The sequence below is a fragment of the Carcharodon carcharias genome, chromosome 5 (assembly GCF_017639515.1).
Source record: "Carcharodon carcharias isolate sCarCar2 chromosome 5, sCarCar2.pri, whole genome shotgun sequence".
In the NCBI taxonomy this organism is placed as follows: Eukaryota; Metazoa; Chordata; class Chondrichthyes; order Lamniformes; family Lamnidae; genus Carcharodon; species Carcharodon carcharias.
The window spans coordinates 101,320,643-101,341,329 of NC_054471.1; the positions used below are offsets into that span (position 1 = coordinate 101,320,643).

The following is a 20,687-nucleotide window of genomic DNA, read 5'->3' on the forward strand; positions in this document are numbered from 1 at the left end:
TTCTATGGGCTGTAACTTCTGAACCCCAGGGCATTGTATCTTACGGGGGTACCCAAAGATGTGCTGGAGAAATACCGCCGACCCCCCCAACCCCTGAAATTTCCCAGGTAAGGTTTACCCAGCAGTTACCTGGAAGTACAAACTTCCTCTGGGCAATTGCCCTGCACTGCAAACCATCCGCAAATAGTGATTTAAACTGTAAACTTTGGATGGTTCCTACCGTGCTACCCAGTAATTACCCAGAAAAGTTATAAGGATTAAAACCAATTCTAGCCTCTGGGTAACTATTGTACAGTGCTACACTAACTCACCCTTGGGACCCTCTCCACCTCCGCTGCCCCATGGGACTTCCCCCAACCCCCTACAGCACCCCCACTCCCAAGGCTCGACACGACCCAGCGTCCCCTCTAAGGCTCGACACAACCTCTCCCCAAAGGTTCGACCTGACAAACCCACCCCCTCACAGCACGACCTGACCAGATCCTCTTCCAACATCCCCCAAGCCTAACCTGACCCGACACAACTGATCACCACCCAGGCCTGATCTGACCCGATGCCCGCGCGCACCCCCCCCCCACCCCCAAACCGCCCCAAGGTCTGGCCTGACCTGACCCTCCCCCCACAACACCCCCTGGAGCCCCAACCTGACTTGACCCACTTCCACCCAAGGCCCGATCTGACCCTCCCCAAGGCCAAACCTGTTCCCTCCAACCCCCTCACAAGGCCCAACCCGACCTGATCAGACCCCTTCACACCACATAACCCCCAAGGCCCGACCTGCGTGCGCACGCGCACACACCCCCCCCGCCCCCGCCACCCAAAACCTACCCGCTTACCTCCCACACTTACTTTGTCAAAGACCTTCAAACCTGGCTGGCAGCTAGTGCCGTAAAAGAGGGACCATGGCTTACTTACCTTCAACTCTACAGCCGTTGATGCTAGGCCCCGGAAGGCGATGCAAAGCTCAGATCTTGCCGGACTGAGTCGGAAGGTCAGGTCAGATAGGCTTGCCTGGATTTCAAGGTAAGAACTTTTGAGTGGAGTGGCAATCTAACTCAACTGCCACTCCATCAGAAGTTATGGCCCATATGTATATGCTCTGTACAGGCATGCTGATTATTAATCTTAATTACTATACTCTTATGGTGAACTATATCAAAGTCAATATTTGTCTTAACTCCTTTTGATCTTAATCATTTTCTTTTAGTTTCCATATGGAGCCCAGTTATGATTTTCTTCATATCTATGAAGGGGAAGATTCCAATAGTCCTCTAATTGGCAGCTTTCAAGGATCACAGTCCCCCGAGAGAATAGAGAGCAGTGGTAATAGCCTTTTCCTGGCCTTTCGTAGCGATGCCTCTGTCAGCATGGCAGGATTTGCCATTGATTATAAAGGTACTAGTCTCCTCACTATCTGCTTAAGTGTTTAAATGCTTAACCATCTTTAGCTCCTATAACTGTAAACAGCAACTTCCATTTAAAGAAGTGATATTCACTTAAAAATCCATGAGTTATTGGAGAAATGTTGTCTTTTAAGCTAATTTCAGCTCTGTAAACAATTCTAATTTTAATTTATTGAACATTTATATGTCAACATAAGTATTGGTCACATTCTAGAGTTGTGCTTTCTTTCCAGATTATGAGGAATAGGAAAACAGAATGTTTAGATGTAACACTACTACCACATATATCAGGACCTCTATCATTTTCTAAATGTCCATCAGGTTTAGATGCTGACAAGTAAGCTTTTTTAAGGCAATAGTATAGGGTAGTGACATGGGTAATGATAATGAGAGTGTGGCAGGAAGGGATAGAGCACACAAACTTAAAGGTGTGCCAGCAGGTAAGGCCAGAGTTTACGAAGGTGTTAAAAAGACAGAACTAAATGCTCTGTAACTGAATTCGCATAGCATTTGTAACAAAACAGATGAATTGTCAGCTCAAATAGAAATAAATATGTATGACCTGATAGCCGTCGCAGAGACGTGGCTGCAAGGTGACCAAGGCTGGAACCAGAATAATCAAGGTCCTTGACATTTCAGAAGCACAGAAAGCTAGGAAAAAGTGGTGGGATATCTCTGCTAATTAAAGATGTTAGTACAATAGTGAGAGAGACTTAGTTCTAAAAATCAGGATGGACAGTCAGGTTTGATTGAGATAAGAAATAGTAAAGGTAAGAAGTCACTTGCGGGAGTAGTTTATAGGTCCCCTAACAGTAACTATACTGTCGGATGGAGTATACAGGAAGAAATAATGGGAGCTTGTGCGAAAGGTACTGTAATAATAATAATGGTGACTTTAATCTAAATATAGCTTGAAGGAATCTGATTGGCAAAGGTAGCTCGAAAGATGAGTTTATAGTGTTTTAGGGACAATTTCTTAGAGCAGCATGTTCTAGAGCCAACCAGAGAGCAGGCTATTCTGGATCTGGTCATGTGGAATGAGACAGGGTTACTTAATGACCTCATAGTAAAGGAGCCTCTAGGCCTCAGTGATCAGAACATGATTGAATTTCGCACTCAGTTTGAGGGTCAGAAATGTGGGTCTAAGACTGGTGTTTTAAACTTAAATAAAGGGAATTGCAATAAAGACAACTGGCTTAAAGTGAATTTGGAAATTAGGTTAAAGGGTAGGACAGTAGAGATACAGTGGCAGACATTTAACGATATATATTAAGGACATTTAAGGTATCAGCAAAGATACATTTCGGTGAAGAAGGACTCCAGGAGAAGGATGCACCATCCATAGCTAGGTAAGTAACTTAACAATAGTATCAAATTGAAAAAAAAGCATACAATTCTGCAAAAATTAGTGGTAGGTCAGATGATTGGACAGAATTTAAAAAACAGCATAAAGTGACAAAAAAAATGGAGGGAGAAATTAAAGTATGGGAGAAAGCTAGCTAGAAATATGGATATAGATAGTAAGAGTTTTACAAGTATTTAATAAGGAAAAGAGTAACCAAAATGAGTGTTTCTGGACCAGATATTGGCGCCTGTCTTCACTGTAGAAGATACAAATAACATCCCAGAAATACTTGTAAATCAAGAGATGAACAGAAGGGAGGAGCTTTTTTTTATTCATTCATGGGATGTGGGCTTCACTGGCTGGGCCAGCATTTATTGTCCATCCCTACCTGCCCTTGAGAAGGTGCTGCCTTGAACCACTGCAGACCATGTGGTGTACGTACACCCTCAGTGCTAGAGTTCCAGGATTTTGACCCAGTGACAGTGAAGGAATATTTCCAAGTCAGGATGGCGAGTGGCTTGGAGGGGAACTTCCAGGTGATGGTGTTCCCATCTATCTGCTGCTCTTCTAGGTGGTAGTGATCGTGGGTTTGGAAGGAAGAAGGATTCTAGGAGAAGGATGCACCATCCGTAGCTAACTAAGTAAGTTAACAATAGTATCAAATTGAAAGAAAAAGCATACAATTCTTCAAAAATTCTGTAGTTCCTGGACATATCCCATCAAATTAGAAAATAGTGAATGTAACTCCTCTGTTCAATGAAGGAGGGAGTCAGAAATCTAGAACTTAAAACAGTTACAATCACCAGGGTAAGGTACAGTGTAAACTGTTGGAACTGAAGGCTGACCATAAGACATAGGAGCAGAAATTAGCCATTCGGCCCATCTAGTCTGCTCTGCCATTCAATCATAGCTGATAAGTTTCTCAACCCCATTCTCTTGCCTTCTCCCTGTAACCTTTGATCCCCTTACCAATCAAGAACCTATCCGTCAAAGACCTGGCTTCCATGGCCTTCTGTGGCAATGAATTCCATAGCTTCACCACTCTCTGGCTAAAGAAGTTTCTCCTCATCTGACAATCCTCAGGTTCTGATGGGCTTCATCCTAAGGTCTTAAAAAACTGGCTGCTGAGATAATAGATGCGTTGGTTGTAATCTTCAAAAATTCTGCAGTTTCTGGAAAAGTCCCATCAAATTCGAAAACAGTGAATGTAACTCCTCAATTCAATAAAGGAGGAAGTCAGAAACCTAGAACGACAGCCAGTTAGTCTAACAACTGTCATAGACAATATGCTAGAATCTATTATTAAGGAGGTTTATAGCAGGACACTTAGAAAATTATAATTCAATCAGGCAGAATCAACGCAGCTTTGTGAAGGAAAATCATGTTTGATTAATTTATTAGAGTTCTTTGAGGAAGTAACGAGCAACATGGATAAAGGGGATCCTGTCAATGTGATGTACTTGGGTTTCCAGAAAGCATTTGACAAGGTGTGACATCAAAGATTACGAGACAAAATAAGAGCTCATGGTGTTGGTGGGGGCGGGGCGGGGGAATGTTAGGGTGGTAACATATTAGCGTGGTTAGAGGATTTTTTAGCTAACAAGAAGCAAAAAGAAGGGATAAATGGGTTATTTCCAGGTTAACAAGCTGTAACTTGTAGAGTGCCACCGGGATCAGTGCTGGGGCCTCAACCATACAATCTTATGTCAATGACTTGGGTGAAGGGACTGAATGTATGGGTGCCACATTTGCTGATGTCACAAAGATAGGTTGGAGAGTAAGTTGTGAAGATGACATGAGGTGTCTGCAAAGTGATATAAATTGGTTAAGTGAAGGGAAAAAAAATGGTGAATGGGGAATAATGCAGGAAAATATGAACTTGTCCACGGAGAGAGAGATTACAGCTAGAACTAGGTGGTACAGAGGGACCTGGTGTCCTGGTTAATAAGCTGGTATGCGGGTACAACAACTGATCAGTAAGGCAAATGGAATGTTGGTGCTCATTGCAAGGGTAATGGAATATAAATGTAGGGAAGTCTTGCTGTCATTATGCAGGGCTCTGGTGAGATCGCATCTGGTGTACAGTTTATGCCTCCTTCCTTAAGAAAGGATATAATTGCATTCAAAGCAGTTTAGAGAAGGTTCACTCAACTGCTACCTTGGATGGGCATGGGTAATCTTTTGAGGAAAGGCTTGTATCCATTGGAGTTTTAAAGAATAAGAGGTGATCTTAGTGAAACATGTAAGATCCTGAGGGGACTCTGCAGGGTAGATGTTCAGAGGATGTTTCTCCTTTGGAAGAGACTAGAACAAGGAGACACAGTTTAAAAATAAGGGGCCTCCCATTTAAGATGGAAATGAGAATTTTTTTTCTCATAAGGTTTTCAGTCAGTGGAATTTTCAGAATTCCCCGAGAGCAGTGGAATCAGAGCCATTGAGTACTTTTGAGGCTGAGTTAAATTTATTGTTGGTTGACAAGGGAGTCAAAAGTTATGGCGGTAGACAGGAAGTTAAGGCCACAAGCAGGTCAACCATGAGCTTATCAAATGGCTGAGCAAGCTTAAGGTCTGAATGGCCTACTCCTGTTCCTCATATGTAGACTCATATGTTTAACTCCTGTCCACCGGTCACTGACCAGATCCTCCAGAATCTATAGTTAATGTAACGAAATCTGATAATTCTCTTGGGTTTGAATCAGCACAGTTCGGGAACTACAGTTCAGTGGGCCTTGGAATTTTTGTGCATGTGCTGGCTGGGAAGTGGCCGCACTTGCGCAGTTAGTGTTATTTTTTCCGTTCTCCAAGCCAGGAGCCAGCCTTGCAGGCACGCGCAGAAAAGAGGAAGTAAAACGATGTGAAACTGCATGTCAGGTGATCTGAACTGGCACTGTTCGAGAGACGATGTCCCAGGGAAAAGGACATGGGGAGGGGGCCAGGGAGAAGGTCCCAAATCAGGAAGTTGGACAGAAAGAGGGCCCAGGGGAAAGTCCCAGAAAGGGACAAAGACGAGGATGAGAAAGAGGCCCCAGAAGTAAAGTTAAAAGAAAAGAACAGAGAATTAGGCACTGAGTTAAAGAGAGAGAGCTGTGAGGCCTAGACTTGAAGCAAAGCGGATTTGGGAGAATTCCTGATGCTCCGAGGAGGCAGCCGAGGATTAGTGACTCCTTACTGCAGGCTTTTTGGAGCAGCGGTGTTGTGCTTGGCACAGCTGAAGATCTGAAATTGTGCTTGGAAGGTGATGTGTGAGTATGCTTAGAGATCAAGGGGAAAGGAATCTTGGAAAGTGAGACTGAAACCCTGGAGGTGGATCGTTGTCAAAACCGTCTGAGTGGGAACAACGTTTGGCAAGAATTCCAAGATGAGTTCTTCAAATATGGAGATTGGACACCCTCGTGAGAAAGACAAAGCTTCCGCGGGTTGTCGGGGGGGTGCGGGGATTTTGGGGGTGGTGGAGGTTGGCTCACAATGTGACAAATGGTCGGTTGTTGAGAAATCCATGCAATCTGCTTTGGTTGCATATGTCATTTACTTTGGAGTGTGGTATCTGACTACAGTTTGCCTGTTAATTCACACGTACCTCATAGTGATCCTGAATATTGGAGTATAAGATAGATATTGTAAATTATTTTATCTTTCTGAATTTGTATGCTTGGGCAATGGAATGTGTGATTTAAATCATTTTCTTGTGTTGGTATTAAGATCTTTCCAACCTTTTAATCTACAGTAGTATAGTTCATTTTTTCTTGTTTCATGAAAGTTTTATTCTTTGTGTTAAAAGTTCTTAAGTTTCCTGTGAATTTGTTCAGTAAATTTCCTCCACAATTTTGAAAAAAAAGATTACGATCTATCTAACCAGGTTTCACTCTGGGATTTGAGTTGTCCAGTATTAACATCAACTGGGATTATAACCTTAACAGCAGAACATTTCCAGTTTTCAGTTGTTTGTTAATCCCCATTTCATTGAAATGTTTCCCTTTTGTGATGTTTTACTCCTTTCTCTTACAGAAAAACCACGGGAAGCGTGTTTTGACCCTGGAAACATAATGAATGGTACACGTATTGGCTTGGATTTTAAACTTGGTTCCACTGTTACCTATCATTGTGATCCTGGCTACCAATTAGCAAATGTTGCTACAATCACATGCATCATTGGGGAAGATGGGAAGCCAGTCTGGAATCGAGCTCTTCCTTCTTGTAACGGTAATGTATAAACAAAGATTTAGTTAACTGGGCAAAGATGCCATGCCTAGGTGCACAACATTTTGGGATAATAATAGAAATTAGCTACCCGCGTTCACAAGAATGGTTCCAGACATGAAGAACTTCAGTTAAGTAGATAGATTGGAGAAGTTCGGATCGGTTTTCTTTGAGAAGGGAAGGTTGACAGGAGATTTGATAGAGGTATGCAAAATCATGAGTGGTCTGGGCGGAGTAGATAAGGAAAAGCTGTTCCTATGGGTGGTAAAAGAGGGCACAGATTTAATGTAATTGGCTAAACTAGCAATGGAGACATGAGGAGAAACTTTTTCCCACAGCCAGTGGTTAAGATCTGGAATGCATTGCCTGAAAGCGTGGTGGAGGCAGGTTTAATCAAGGCATTTGAGAGAGAACTGGATTATTATCTGAAAAGGAAGCACATGCGGGGTTATGGGGAGAAGGCGAGGGGATGGCACTAGGTGCATTGCTCATTAGGAGAGCCAGTTTGGACACAACAGGCCATGTGTCCTCCTTCTGTGCCATAACAATTCTGTGATTCCAGCAGGTTTTAATTTTTCATTATAAGCTTTGGCATGATTACACGGTCCCTGTAACATTGTACAGCTAAAAATATTAGAGAGAACTGTAAACGTGCCAGGAAACTCAATGTTTTAATTTTAGAATGATTTTATTTTCAAAAGGGAATCCTTGTCTTTCTCTGATTGGAAGGAAATCATACTTTGAAAATTATTTGCGTTGAAGTAATGACGTAACAACTTGTGTCACTATTAATACATACATGTTCCAGGAAATAATGGATAATGAACAGGTTATTCCATTATTTGTAATGCTCCATAATTACATTTGCACTGCTCTACCAATTCGCCTCACTTGAGCCAATGCAAGTTTCCCCTCATCACTCAGCCTGCTATTGTTCACAGGTGATCATCATTTTGCAGGATTAATGCCATTATTTGTGCTGCAGCCACTTAACACTGAAAAGTGAGGCTGATAGTTCTTGGATTGTAGGAAATGGATACTTGTCTGGAATGATAGCTTTGTTGACTGTCTTCAGGTTGACACATTGTTTAAATTCACAATTTTTGCATTGTGCAATGACTAGATTTGATATCCATGGCAATGAATCAATTTGCTCAATGTTACTGTCTGCTTCTAGTCATTTCAGCTCCTGTGACACTTCAGCACAAATTGCAAACGGCAACTATCTCAAAATTTGTGAAACTGGCAGAATCAATGTTTCTATGCAAGGAGTGTGATATTACCACTTAATCTCCCCAAAATCCGGTAAATAAGGAAGGATTCCAGTGTCAATAGCCTGTGTTATTGACCATGTTAATATGTGCTCTAGTGGGGTCTTCAAGTTTGACTCCAAGCCTTTCATAAAGGTTTTATCCCCATAAGACTTCTGCTTTGAGCTACATAGAACATGAATCCGTGTAGGGTAATGTTTTTGACATGTACTGGAACCATTGTCATTCCCAAAACCAGAATAATTGATTCGTCATAAGCTTGAGGAGTGTCTGTCAGAGGAGCGAGATAAAGTTGCAAAAAATACCCATGGTAAATTTTGTTGCTCAATATAGATACCTTTGCGGCAATGAGAAGCAACAGTGAAATGCCTGCAATCTCGACTGATCAATCCTTAAAATGATCTTCTGCTCTACCAATTGCACAATGCAAAAATTGCGAACTTAAACTATGCATTGACCTTAAGGCAGTTAACACAGCTATAATTCCAGACAAATATCCACTTCCTACAATCCAAGAACTATCAGCATCATGCTCAACCTTACTCTCAGGAAGCGTTTCCTCCACATGTCGAACTAATGAAATCTTCTTCGATGATCTGCACATCTTTGAAAAATGATTCTGCTTTAAGCATGAGTTACACTCTTTCTTTCCTGCTGTACATGGCTTTGTGAATCAATGAAAACTTCCACAATATAGGCACAGTTTTGAAGGTATCTGACTGTAATGGAACATGTGCTGATAAGCTTGCTGAGGCCTCTTTGTCCATAGCCTTTGCACTTGAACTGGTTGGGAAAGCTGTGTCTGTGACCCTGAGTTTGACGTGATAGTTTGAATATTGACTGTCAAGATCATGGCTTTTTCCAAGGTTAAATCATCATCCTCCAAGAGAAAGTGTTCCCTAATTATAAATGTATAAAAAGCCCAGCAATTTGTGGCAAATGGATATACCATGAGTCTGAATCACTTAAGATAGAAAAGGAGGAACTTAGAATAATCACCATCACTAGAGAAAAAGTACTGAGCAAACTATTGGGATTAAAAGGTGACAAGTCCCCAGGACCTGATGGCCTATATCCTAGGGTCTTAAAGGAAGTGGCAGCGGAGTTAGTGGATGCATTGGCTAAAATATTCCAAAATTCCCTGGATCCTGGAAAGGTTCCAGTGTATTGGAAAAATGATAACATAACACCCTTATTCAAAGCTGGGGGTGGGGGAGGCAGAAAGTAGAAAACTATAGATCAGTTAGTTTAATGTCTGTTGTTGGGAAATTGTTGAAATCCATTATTAAGGAAGTAGTAATGGGACATTTGGAAAGTCAAAATGCAATCCATCAGAGCCAGCATGGTTTTCTGAAGAGTAAATCGTGTTTGACTAATTTGCTAGGGCTCTTTGAAGATGTGACATGCAAAGTGGATAATGTGGATGCTGTAGATGTAGCATATCTGGACTTCCAGAAGGACTTTGATAAGGTGCCACACAAAAGATTAATAGACAAGATAAGATCAAATGGAATTGGGGTAATATATTAGCTTGGATAGAGGATTGGTTAACCAACAGAAAGCAGAGAATCAGGATAAATGGGCCTTTTTCTGGATGGCAAGCTGTAACTAGTGAGGTGCCAGAGGGTTCGGCCCTTGGGCCCCAACTATTTACAATCTATATTAATTACTTGGATTCAGGGATAGAAGGTAATATGGCTAAATTTGCAGATTATACCAAAATAGGTGGAAAAGTAAGTTGCAATGAAGAAATAAGAAACTTACAAATGGATATAGACAGGTTAGGTGAATGGGCCAAAATTTGACAGATAGAGTTTAAGGTGGATAAGTTTGAGGTTATCCATTTTGGTCAGAAGAATAAAAAGGCGACTTATTATTTAAATGGAGAGAAACTTCAGAATACTTCTGTGCAGAGAGATCTGGGTGTCCTCGTGCATGAATCACTGAAAGTTAGTATGCAGGTACAGCAAGTAATAAGGAAGGCAAATGGAATTTTGGCAATTATTGCAAAAGGGATAGAATATAAAAATAGGGAAGTGTTGTTGCAACTGTACAAGGCATTGTGAGACTGCACCTGGAGTACTGTGCACAGTTTTGGTCCCCTTACTTGAGGAAGGATATAGTTGCATTGGAGGCGGTTCAGAGGAGGTTCACTAGATTAATTCCAGAGATGCGGGACTTGTCTTATGAGGAGAGATTGAGCAGTTTAGACCTATACTCACTAGAGTTTAGAAGGATGAGAGGAGATCTAATTGAGGTATATAAGATGCTAAAGGGGATAGACAAAGTAGACATGGAGCGGATGTTTCCCCTTGTGGGGCATTCTAGAATGAGAGGCCATAGTTTAAGGCTAAGCGATGGTTGATTTAAATCAGAGATCATAAAGAATTACTTTTCTCAAAGGGTTGTGTGTAATTCACTATCTCAGAGTGCAGTGGATGCCGGGGCGCTGAATAAATTTAAAGAGGAGATAGACAGATTTTTAATTAGTAATGGGTTGAAAGGTTATGGGGAGAGGGCAGGAAACTGGAGTTAAGGCCAAAATGAGATCAGCCATGATCGTATTGAATGGCGGGGTAGGCTTGAGGGGCTGAATTGCCTACTCCTGCTCCTAGTTCTTATGCTCTTATGTTAAGATTACTGGGTGATTTGTGCTACACTGTCATGTTCAGTTGTTCTGTGTTTGATTGTGGGATTAAAGTCTTATCGATTAATTGGTCATGATTTGGTTTGTTAGTCAGTGTACCAAATTTACATGTAGAAGCCAATTGCTACAACGCTGTTACATATTGTTCAATGGGCTCACCATTTCCCTGGGATCTCTGGTGGAATGTGTATCATTTGATCATTACATTTTTTCCTTTGGCCCAAAATATTTTTTGAGAGCACTTACCACCGTATTAAACGTAGATGTGTCTTTTGTGAGCTGCTCAGGTACTCGCTGGCCTTATGCCTCGAGACAATGTATGAGTATTGCCTTCTTGCGGATTGCTGCTAATTCCGGGCTGTCCATCCCTGTAGAAACCAAGAAGGTCCTGAACCCCAAAATTCATTGACCCCCTGTAATGGGTGGATCTCCAAGCGATGAAAGAAACAGTGGAGGAGTTAGTAAATTTAAACTTTTCTCCATCATCCTCATTTCCACTTTGTTATCTATTTTATATATCTTGGACCAAGCAGAGATGACACTAGTTTCTATGCGTGTAACAGGTTTTATTCAGAATGCTTTAAAATGTCTATCCTGTGTTTAGAGCTCTAGCTTCTCGTTCTTTCTTCACTTTTGCTTACTTTTCTGCGAGTCCACACCCAGGATTAACGAATCAAGCAAAGTGAGCATCAATAATATACATACTCACGTAACCCAGGACAATTGAATAATGCATGGAGTAGGACAAATTGCCCAGCAACCTGTAGTGATTCAGACATGGCATTTCTATTTGTCACAAATTGTTGGGCTTTTTACATACTGAAAATTGTGGGTACCATGAACTTAATATAATTGTCCAGTAGTTTTGGGATCAATGCATGTCCATGAATGTGTTACTTTCTGCTCCAAATTCAACCAGAAAGAAGCTGACTACTAATATATCTGCTATTAGGGGAATGTAACAATGTAGGAATTTAATGTGGGGAGATATGCTTGAAGTATCAGATCATGCTTCATGGTGAATTGAACTTTGATGTAGCTTCTAACATTATATGTTTGTTCAATTTTCTTAAACTTTCTTATTCACTCCCTGCACCTTCATTACCCTAACATGTTGCATAACAGTGGCCATTTCCAGATTTCAAAATTTATTCATTTTATTCAAAAATGATTCATCTAGAAATGTAGAAGTTTCTAACAGTTAGCTGCTCGTACTATGAGTGGTTCTTTTGAAGAAACTGTCATGATATAATTGTCATCATGGATTCAAATTCTCCAAACTTAAAGTTTCCCAATGAATACTCAATTATGTAAGGAAACAGTTCCTGTTAGTTCAGCATATTGTATGAAAAGGACTAAAGAACCCACAATTATATTTTACACTTTTAAAACATACGATACAATTGCATTCCTCAAAGAATACTGCATTTAAAATCACGTCCATTCGGGAGAACTTAATATGATTCCACAGGCAATCATGCACCTGAATTAGAACAACAAGATGACTCAATGGCAACATTCTCACCAGAAGCTCAACTTCATATCAGAGAAGTTGCAAACAGTCTAGATCAGCCTGGGGCAGTTACTAGGGAGGGGAAAATTTGTGACCAGGGAACAAAGTTAGCAGCAAGGGCCAAGCCAATGGCTTTGATCTTTCTAGTGTTTAACTGGGTTGTGGCTCATCTATGAATGGAATTTGGACAAGCAAGCTAGCAACGCAGAGGCACTGGGGAGTTGAGAAAGATAGTCATGAGGTGGAACAGGATGTCTTTAATATATATGTATGATTTGAGATAATGTCTAAAGATGGTGTTGCCCAGGGAGTTGGAGGGGGCCAAGAGTTGTTCCGATATAGCTGTGCATTAACGGGTTGTGAAACTGTTGGAGGAGAAGCTCTGGTTATGACTGGACAGGTAAGAATGGAACCATGCAAGGGTAGTCCGACTGAGCTGGACAGCAAAGGAGAAGCGTTGGTAGAAAGTGGTATGGTCAGCTATTAAAAACAGTTAGAATGATTAGGTTACCACACAGGAATCACGGTCAGATTTCTTTGTGACTTTGATTAGGGCCATTTCTGTGCTGAGGCAGGGATAGAAGCCTGTTGGGAGAGATTCAGACATGGAGCTGCTGGAACGATGGGCACAGATTTGGAAGGGAAATGGAGTTTGGAGAATTGGTATGCCTTTGCAAGGATGGACAGTGAAAGGTGGATTTTCTTAAGTAGTAGGATGTGACTGCAGACTTGAAAAGGTAAAGAACAGTTTCTGAAGAGAGGTAAGAAAATTTGAAATAAAAACAAAAAATATTGGAATCACTCATCAGGCCTGGCAGCATTTGTGGAGAGAGTGACAGAGTCAATATTCCAGGATGATGATCTTGCCCATTGTAATCATCTATATTGTCAGCTGAAGTTGGGACCAGGAAGAGAAGTATGGTTGATCATCAGGCAACAGGTATTGTGAGGTAATCTATGTTTTTAAATTCAATTTGTATTTTTTGAGGCAGACCATAACTAAAACAGAAATTGAAGAGAAAAGGGAAGAAGAAGTGGAAATGGAACAGGTAGGGATAGATAGGAAACTGACCCACTATCTCTGGCCCCCCAGCACTCCACCCTGCCAACCGTAAAAGTTTCTAAGGAAAGAAAACCAAACTAAGGTTTGGAAACCAAAATGTTTGGGCAAACTTACCCTAGTTGAAAGATATACAAAGACATAGATCAGTCCTAACTGGGCAGTAGAGGTTTGAGTCTATTGGTGCAGTACCGACAAGCTGAAGAAGACGACAGATGCTAGATCCAGAAGCTGATAATAAGTTACTGCAGCTGTTCCTGTTACTTGGAGGTAACCATTGGTGGATGAACACCACCCAGACTGAGTTGAGCACATTCTTTAAAAACATAAGAAATAGGAACAGGAATAGACCATTTGGCCCCTCAAGCCTGCTCCGCCATTCATTATGATCTCGGCTGCTCATCCAACTCAGTAGCCTGCTCCCGCATTCTCCCCATATCCTTTGATTCCTTTCGCTCCAAGAGCTAAATCTAACTCCTTGAAAACATACAATGTTTTGGCCTCAACTACTTTCTGTGGTAACGAATTCCACAGTTTCACCACTCTCTGGGTGAAGAAATTTCTCCTCATCTCAGTCCTAAATGGCCTACTCCGTATCCTCAGACTGTGACCCCTGGTTCTGGACTCCCCCACCATCAGGAACATCCTTCCTGCATCTACCCTGTCTAGTCCTGTTAGAATTTTATAGGTTTCTCTGAGATCCCCCTCATTCTTCTGAACTCCAGCAAATATAATTCTAACCGACTCAATCTCACCTCACATGTTAGTCCCGCCATCCCAGGAATCAGTTGGGTAAACCTTTGCTGCACTCCCTCTATAGCAAGTACATCCTTCCTCAGATAAGGAGACCAAAACTGCACACAGTATTCCAGGTGTGGTGTCACCAAGGCCCTGTACAATTGCAGCAAGACATCCCTGCTCCTGTATTTGAATCCTCTGGCTATGAAGGCCAACATACCATTTGCCTTCTTTACCGCCTGCTGCACCTGCATGCTTACCTTCAGCGATTGGTGTACGAGAACACCCAGGACTCTGCACATTCTCCTCTCTCAATTTATAGCCATTCAGATAATAATCTGCCTTCCTGTTTTTGCCACCAAAGTGGATAACCTCACATTTATCCACATTTTACTGCATCCACTATGCATTTGCCCACTCCCCCAGCTTGTCCAAATCACACTGAAGCATCTCTGCATCCTCCTAACTGCTCACCCTCCCACCCAGCTTTGTGTCATCTGCAAACTTGGGGACATTACATTTAGTTCCCTCATATAAATCATTAATATGTATTGTGAGTAACTGGGGTCCCAGCACCAATCCCTGTGGTAACCCACTAGTCACTGCCTGCCAATTGGAAAAAGACCCATTTATTCTTACTCTTTGTTTCCTGTCTGCCAACCAGTTTTCTATCCATCTCAATACACTACCCCCAATCCCATGCACTTTAATTTTACACGACAACTTTTTATGTGGGACTTTGTCGAAAGCCTTCTGAAAGTCCAAATAAACCACATCACTGGCTCCCACTCATCAACTCTACTAGTTACATCCTTGAAAAATTCCAGTAGATTTGTCAAGCATGATTTCCCTATCTTGTATTTCGAATTCCACATTCCCATCTACCCCCAATAACTTTAGATTCTTGTTAGGCAAGGGAATCAATCTACCTCTGCCTTAAAAATATTCAATGACCCCGCCTTCACCACCTTCTGAGGCAGAGCATTCCAAAGTCACACAAACGTCTGAGAAAATATTTCTTCTCATTTCTGACCTAAAAGGGTGACCCTTAATTTTAAAACAGTGCCCCCTAGTTCTGGACTCACCCACAAGAGGAAGCATCCTTTCCATGTCCATCTTGTCAAGTCTGTTCAGGATCTTATATACTTCAATCAAATCACCCCTCACTCTTCCAAACTCTATTGGAAACAAGCCCAGTCTGTTCAACTTTTCCTCATAAGGCAACCCACTCGTTCCAGGTATCAGTTTAGTCAGTGGCAGATGTGTGCCATTTGTGGTGAAGACTGTGCCCATGGAATCCATCTTGGTTGTGTGCTGCTGTTGGGTGAGTATCAGGCTTGTTCTTAGAAGGGTAGGAGCTGAAATTTGTTGTGAGCAATACAGAGTTTAAAGGGCTTTGACTGAGTATGATCAGCAAAATCTGAGTGGACTGCTCAGTTAATTCTTCGAAACTGTTTTAATTATATCTACAATTTAATTTGCAATTTATAGTTTATATTCGACCATTATTTGCCTGTTAATTCATGTTTAACTCATGTTAATTCTGGAAGTGAGAATATAGGATAGATAGTATTTAGTTTTCCTTTGTTCACTCTTGTACAGTAAAAATTCTCCAGTTTTAAACCGTGCAATCTTGTGGCTTCATTCTTTTCCTAAATAACTGGGATTTTTTTTTTCAATTTTACTGGTCTCATCCGAGATTGTAAAGGTATACAAATAGTTGCTCCTGAGTGCAAAATACCATACAACATTTGGCTGCCATTCCTGGGAAGCAATGTTTCCAAAATTTGGAGAGTGCCATTTGTAAATTAAATGCATGGTCTCTGCCTCAGACGCTCTCCAAACATTGATATTTGAATTGTGATCTTTGATGATTTGTGAACCTTATAACTAATATGTGACAATGTTTTGTTAAGAGAAGAATTGATAAAAGTAAGGATGTTATGCTTCAGTTATAGAGGGCGTTGGTGAGACCGCATCTCAAATACTGTGTGCAGTTTTGGTCTCCTTATTCAGAGAAAGTTTACCAGATTGATACCTGGAATGAGCAGCTTGTCTAATGAGGATAGCTTGGACAGGCTGGGCTTGTTTCCACTGGAGTTTAGAAGAGTGACTGGTGACTTGATTGAAGTATGTAAGATCCTGAGCAGTCTTGACAAGGTGGACATGGGAAGGATGTTTCCTCCTGTGGGTGAGTCCAGAACTAGGGGGCACTGTTTTAAAATTAGGGATCACCCTTCGGGGACAGAGATGAGGAGAATTTTTTTTCTCTGAGGGTTGTGTGACTTTGGAACTCTGCCTCAGAAGGCAGTGGAAGTGGGATCACTGAATATTTTTAAGGCAGAGGTAGGTCGATTCTTGTTAGGCAAGGGAATCAAAGGTTATCGGGGTAGATGGGAATGTAAAACTCAAAAACACAAACAGATCAGCCATGATCTTACTGAATGGTAGATCAGGCTCGAGGGGCGGAATGGCCTACTTCTGCTCCTATTTTGTATCTCAGTATGTTCGTAATCAGTGGTTCAATATCACAATATTTTTTTTAAATTACAAAAATGAAGAAAGCATTGAAGCTATTGTGGCTACAATAAAATAAAAGTAATGTTTACAATTTCATCAAGGAAAGCAATTAAAATCACAGTTTTTTTCTGTATAAATGACACAGTAACTGCAATTTTCCCAACAGAAATTGACTGTCAGTTTCTGTTCATTTACTTTGTAACTTCATGGGGGCTATCAAGTAATTGACAAAATCAATCCAGAGATGGGCAGCACATAGTCTTTTGTGGATTTTTCTGAAATTGCAAATGTCTTTTTATTTGATGGCTGAAGATTATTTTAGAGCTTAAGTCTTATTGTCTGCATTTATTTGCTAAGGCCCATTAGAATACATATACTTACAGAACAGAGGGTTCCATTTTTAACCAAGTGCTGCATAAAATTTTTCCATTGATTTGAGTATTCCTCTGTGGGTGTTCTGAAATTGCAGATGCCTTGTTTTTGACAGATGTGAGTTATCTAAATGCATGCGAAAAGTATCGTGAACTCATTTGTTATTTGTCAGAATGGCCTTTACTTTCTGATTAGTCTGCCATTGCTTTCATCGACAAATCATCTTAAAAATCAAGAATTACTGACTGATATAGAGAGAGAATGCAATAGACAGCAGCTGCGGTATCCTTCATTTTCATATTTTTGGCTAACACAATTGATCATTAAGCTGAAATATAAGCTAAGAAGCATAGGTGCATTTCATCACTTACTAATGTCTCATGACCTATTGACATGGCAATCATTGATTGACAGGAAGGCATGTTAGCTGGCACATTTTCTATCATTGCACCCACTAAAAGAGATCACTGTAATTGAACTGGTTGAGATGTTTCATTCATATTTGCCTATATTTCTTGTTTTTTTTTCTAACTTTCTGTAGAGCACAAGGCTCGAAATTCAGGCACCCGTTTTTGAGCACAGGTATCATAAATAGTAACTGTCCTCCCTGGTTCTGAAAGAGATGGGTAGCATACAAATTTGGCACATCCACTGTGGGGTTATTTAATGGAGGTGATGAGAGTCTGGCTTGCCAGGTGGAGAATCAGCAGGTGCCCTGCATCACCATCTTTGGGGAAAGCCCGTTGCATTAAGTACCAGCTAGACACTTGACTGGTGAGCCTTCCCCAGGATCAAGGACCCTGGAAAGGGTGGGTGGGGGTGCTGAAGCCTCACCCACAGAGAGTTGCCAGCCAGTCAGAGGCTGGCAAGTCTTCATTGCTTGGCAGCACCACTGGGGAGGTGATGGCTGCTGCCTGTACTACACCCACCTGAGGTACAGGTTCAAGAATGGACCCAGGCATATGTGAGTAATGGTGGAATGGGTGTTGGCAGCTAGGGGGAGCATGGGCGAAAGAGGGCAGGCAGGGGTCTGCAGCAAGGGAGGGGGTGGCTCTTAGTGGGCACTCACCTTCCCGATGCTGTGTACCTCCATCAGGCACTGAGTGCCTTTGAATGATGGTCCTTCCATTGAAGCTCACAAGCAACCCTTCCTTGGTCTTCCCATATGGTGAGTCCCCTGCCTGGTGCTGGGTGAATACCAACAGTGGCGGGATGAGGCCCTTAAGTGGGCATTAACTTCCCACTTAAAGGCCTCAATTGATGGCGGGGTGGGAAGGTCATCCATGTGCTTTCCTGCCACAGGCTTAATTGGGGCAGAGGCAGGAAAGCGGCGGGGTCCCTACCCACCACTCACCTGCCTGATGAAATGTTCCTCTGCCATCAGACTTGCCACAGGGAGAGTTTTAAATTCTGCTCTTCATCTGCTTAATGATAGTACGGTGCTGAGCAGGTCCCAGAATGCTGCTACTTTGTGATGTTTGAGAACAGTGTTGTGCAGATATATGGTGCAACATATGTGCTCTTCTTAATGGCAGGCTGTTTGTCTTAAAGGGAAGCTGCAGTGCATTATACTGGAAGTCATATGATGGAAAATTGAACACCAGGGCAGAGAGTGCTTGAGGGTGATGGATGCAATGGTAGAGGCATCAGTGATGGAGATGGGCAGGATGGGAGATGGCTTGGCTCTACAGTGGTCCAGGAAGTCCTCAAGGACCACCCTCAAAAGACAGTGGGAGCAGATGGCCTGGAAATTCAACTCCTGGAGTCCACATCGATGGACTTGGCAGCAGTGCTACAAGAAGTCAATTGACCTCACCTGGGTGGCCAAAGACAGTGAATGCATCTTCACCCTAATCCACCGTACCCTTACACCAACTACTAACCTATCTCATTACTCAATGCACCTAAGCCTCTTCACACAAACAGCAGCACTCCCTCGCACATTGGACTCATGTCTAACATGCAGATATTTCACTTCTTCCTCATACACCTGCCAATGCTGCCAGCCTCATACCTATCTATCACTGCCTCCAGATATCTCCAGCTGTTCAGCTGTGGCAGGCACATCACCCAAACACAGTGCTACACAATCAGTGACATGCTGGCCCCTCTCTTGCATTTGAAGTTGTCACACAGTAGAGGAGAGCAGTGCAGAACTGGTGGTGGCCAAGGACTCCTTCGTCTCCTGAGTCCTACAGAGGAGATGGCTCTCAGCATCATGGGGCTGGCTGTGACAGAGCCGGTTCCAGTGGCTTTGTTGAGAATATTCAGAATGACGATATGTTACTGCCTTTTGCCCTTCTCGACTCCAAGCTCACTCTCATTCACTATCAGCCATGTTGAGCAAGCGATGTTGCCATAGATGTTTTGCTTTCCATCAGACGCCTCCTGCAACCCCCACCCCCATCCACTGCCCCTTCTTTCACCCCAGCCTTCCCCTTCTGATTTCCTGCCGCCAGACACCCAAGAGCTGCTACCTGCCCAGCCACAGTATCCCTAGGAGAAAGTGCGAAGATCCCTAGCAAGAAGTGACAGAGCAACTATAAAGCACTGATGCAGAGGTCCAGTCACTTGATCTGACACTGCACGAACATTGGAGGCAAGCATAGAGTTTTGATCAGCACATGATGGGTCATACAGGCACAAGTGGTTGCAGCCAGGCGAAGGGCAAAGGATGATTTGCCAGCTCAGTGGAAGTGAGCTCACTTATGAATACTGCTGCACAGGACTCAGATGAGGACATTTATGGTGTGACACAGAGTAGCATGCTGATGGGCATGTACACCAAGATGCTGGCTGTATTGGCTGTCCTGCGACACAGCCTCCTGTCACTGTCAAGGATCATGGAGGAGATTGGCTCCAATTTGGCAAAGAGGATGGTGCAGAGCTTGTCCTCTTCACTGTCTGCTCCATCTCCCTGTCAAATGTCCCAAAGGAACTGCAACTGCTTTCTGTTGCAGTCTTTGCATGGCTATTTCTCAGCTGTCCCTGTGAAGATGTAGCAACACTCTCTGGTCAATCCAGAAACTTACCACTATACCTCCCAAACAACTCCAGAGCACTTCCAGGTTGTTTGCTTAGCAGAAGTTCTTAAAGTTACCTTATGTGCAATTTGGATGCCTGGCACTTTAAGAAATACTAATGCAGGGCCCATCTTGCAGCCTCATGCTTTGAGTGATGAACAAATTTGTTGCTGGATGCGGTGAGCTAAATTAGCTATCCTGGCTTTGCATTGCCCATCCCCCTGGGCATCCCCCTGTGTGTGACATTTTCCTGACAATGCCATGCGGGCTCCACAGGTAGTAGCTGGTAGCACATCATGTGCCACTGAAGTGGCTCTAGCCCTCCATGTTGCCACTCTAGTGGTGTCATGACAATGAATTTTGTGTCCATAATCTTTGATATTGTAGCCGGAGTATTAAGCATCTTGTGGGACAGATTCTGAAGTTCTGTACCAAGTGTGGTGGGGAGTATGGTGCAGTGGTGGGGTAGTGAGATATACATGGGTACAGAGGCTCACAGAATTGGGTTAGCAGACAGTGCATCCATATCTTACTAGGCCACAGTAGCGTGGTTTGTTGCATTTTGTGTGCTATCATGCCTCTGTCAGGTTTAATGTGAA

At 42.5% G+C, this 20,687-nt stretch overlaps 1 protein-coding gene across 1 annotated transcript in view; it reads left to right on the plus strand.

Moving 5' to 3' along the window:
* LOC121278286 (CUB and sushi domain-containing protein 1-like) overlaps positions 1 to 20,687 on the plus strand; it is an 844,854-nt gene that overhangs the window by 371,587 nt on the left and 452,580 nt on the right. The window contains exons 20-21 of the mRNA XM_041188558.1: positions 1,208 to 1,422; positions 6,753 to 6,947. Coding sequence (XP_041044492.1) covers positions 1,208 to 1,422; positions 6,753 to 6,947 — 410 coding nt within the window. The remainder of the gene's footprint in view (positions 1 to 1,207; positions 1,423 to 6,752; positions 6,948 to 20,687) is intronic.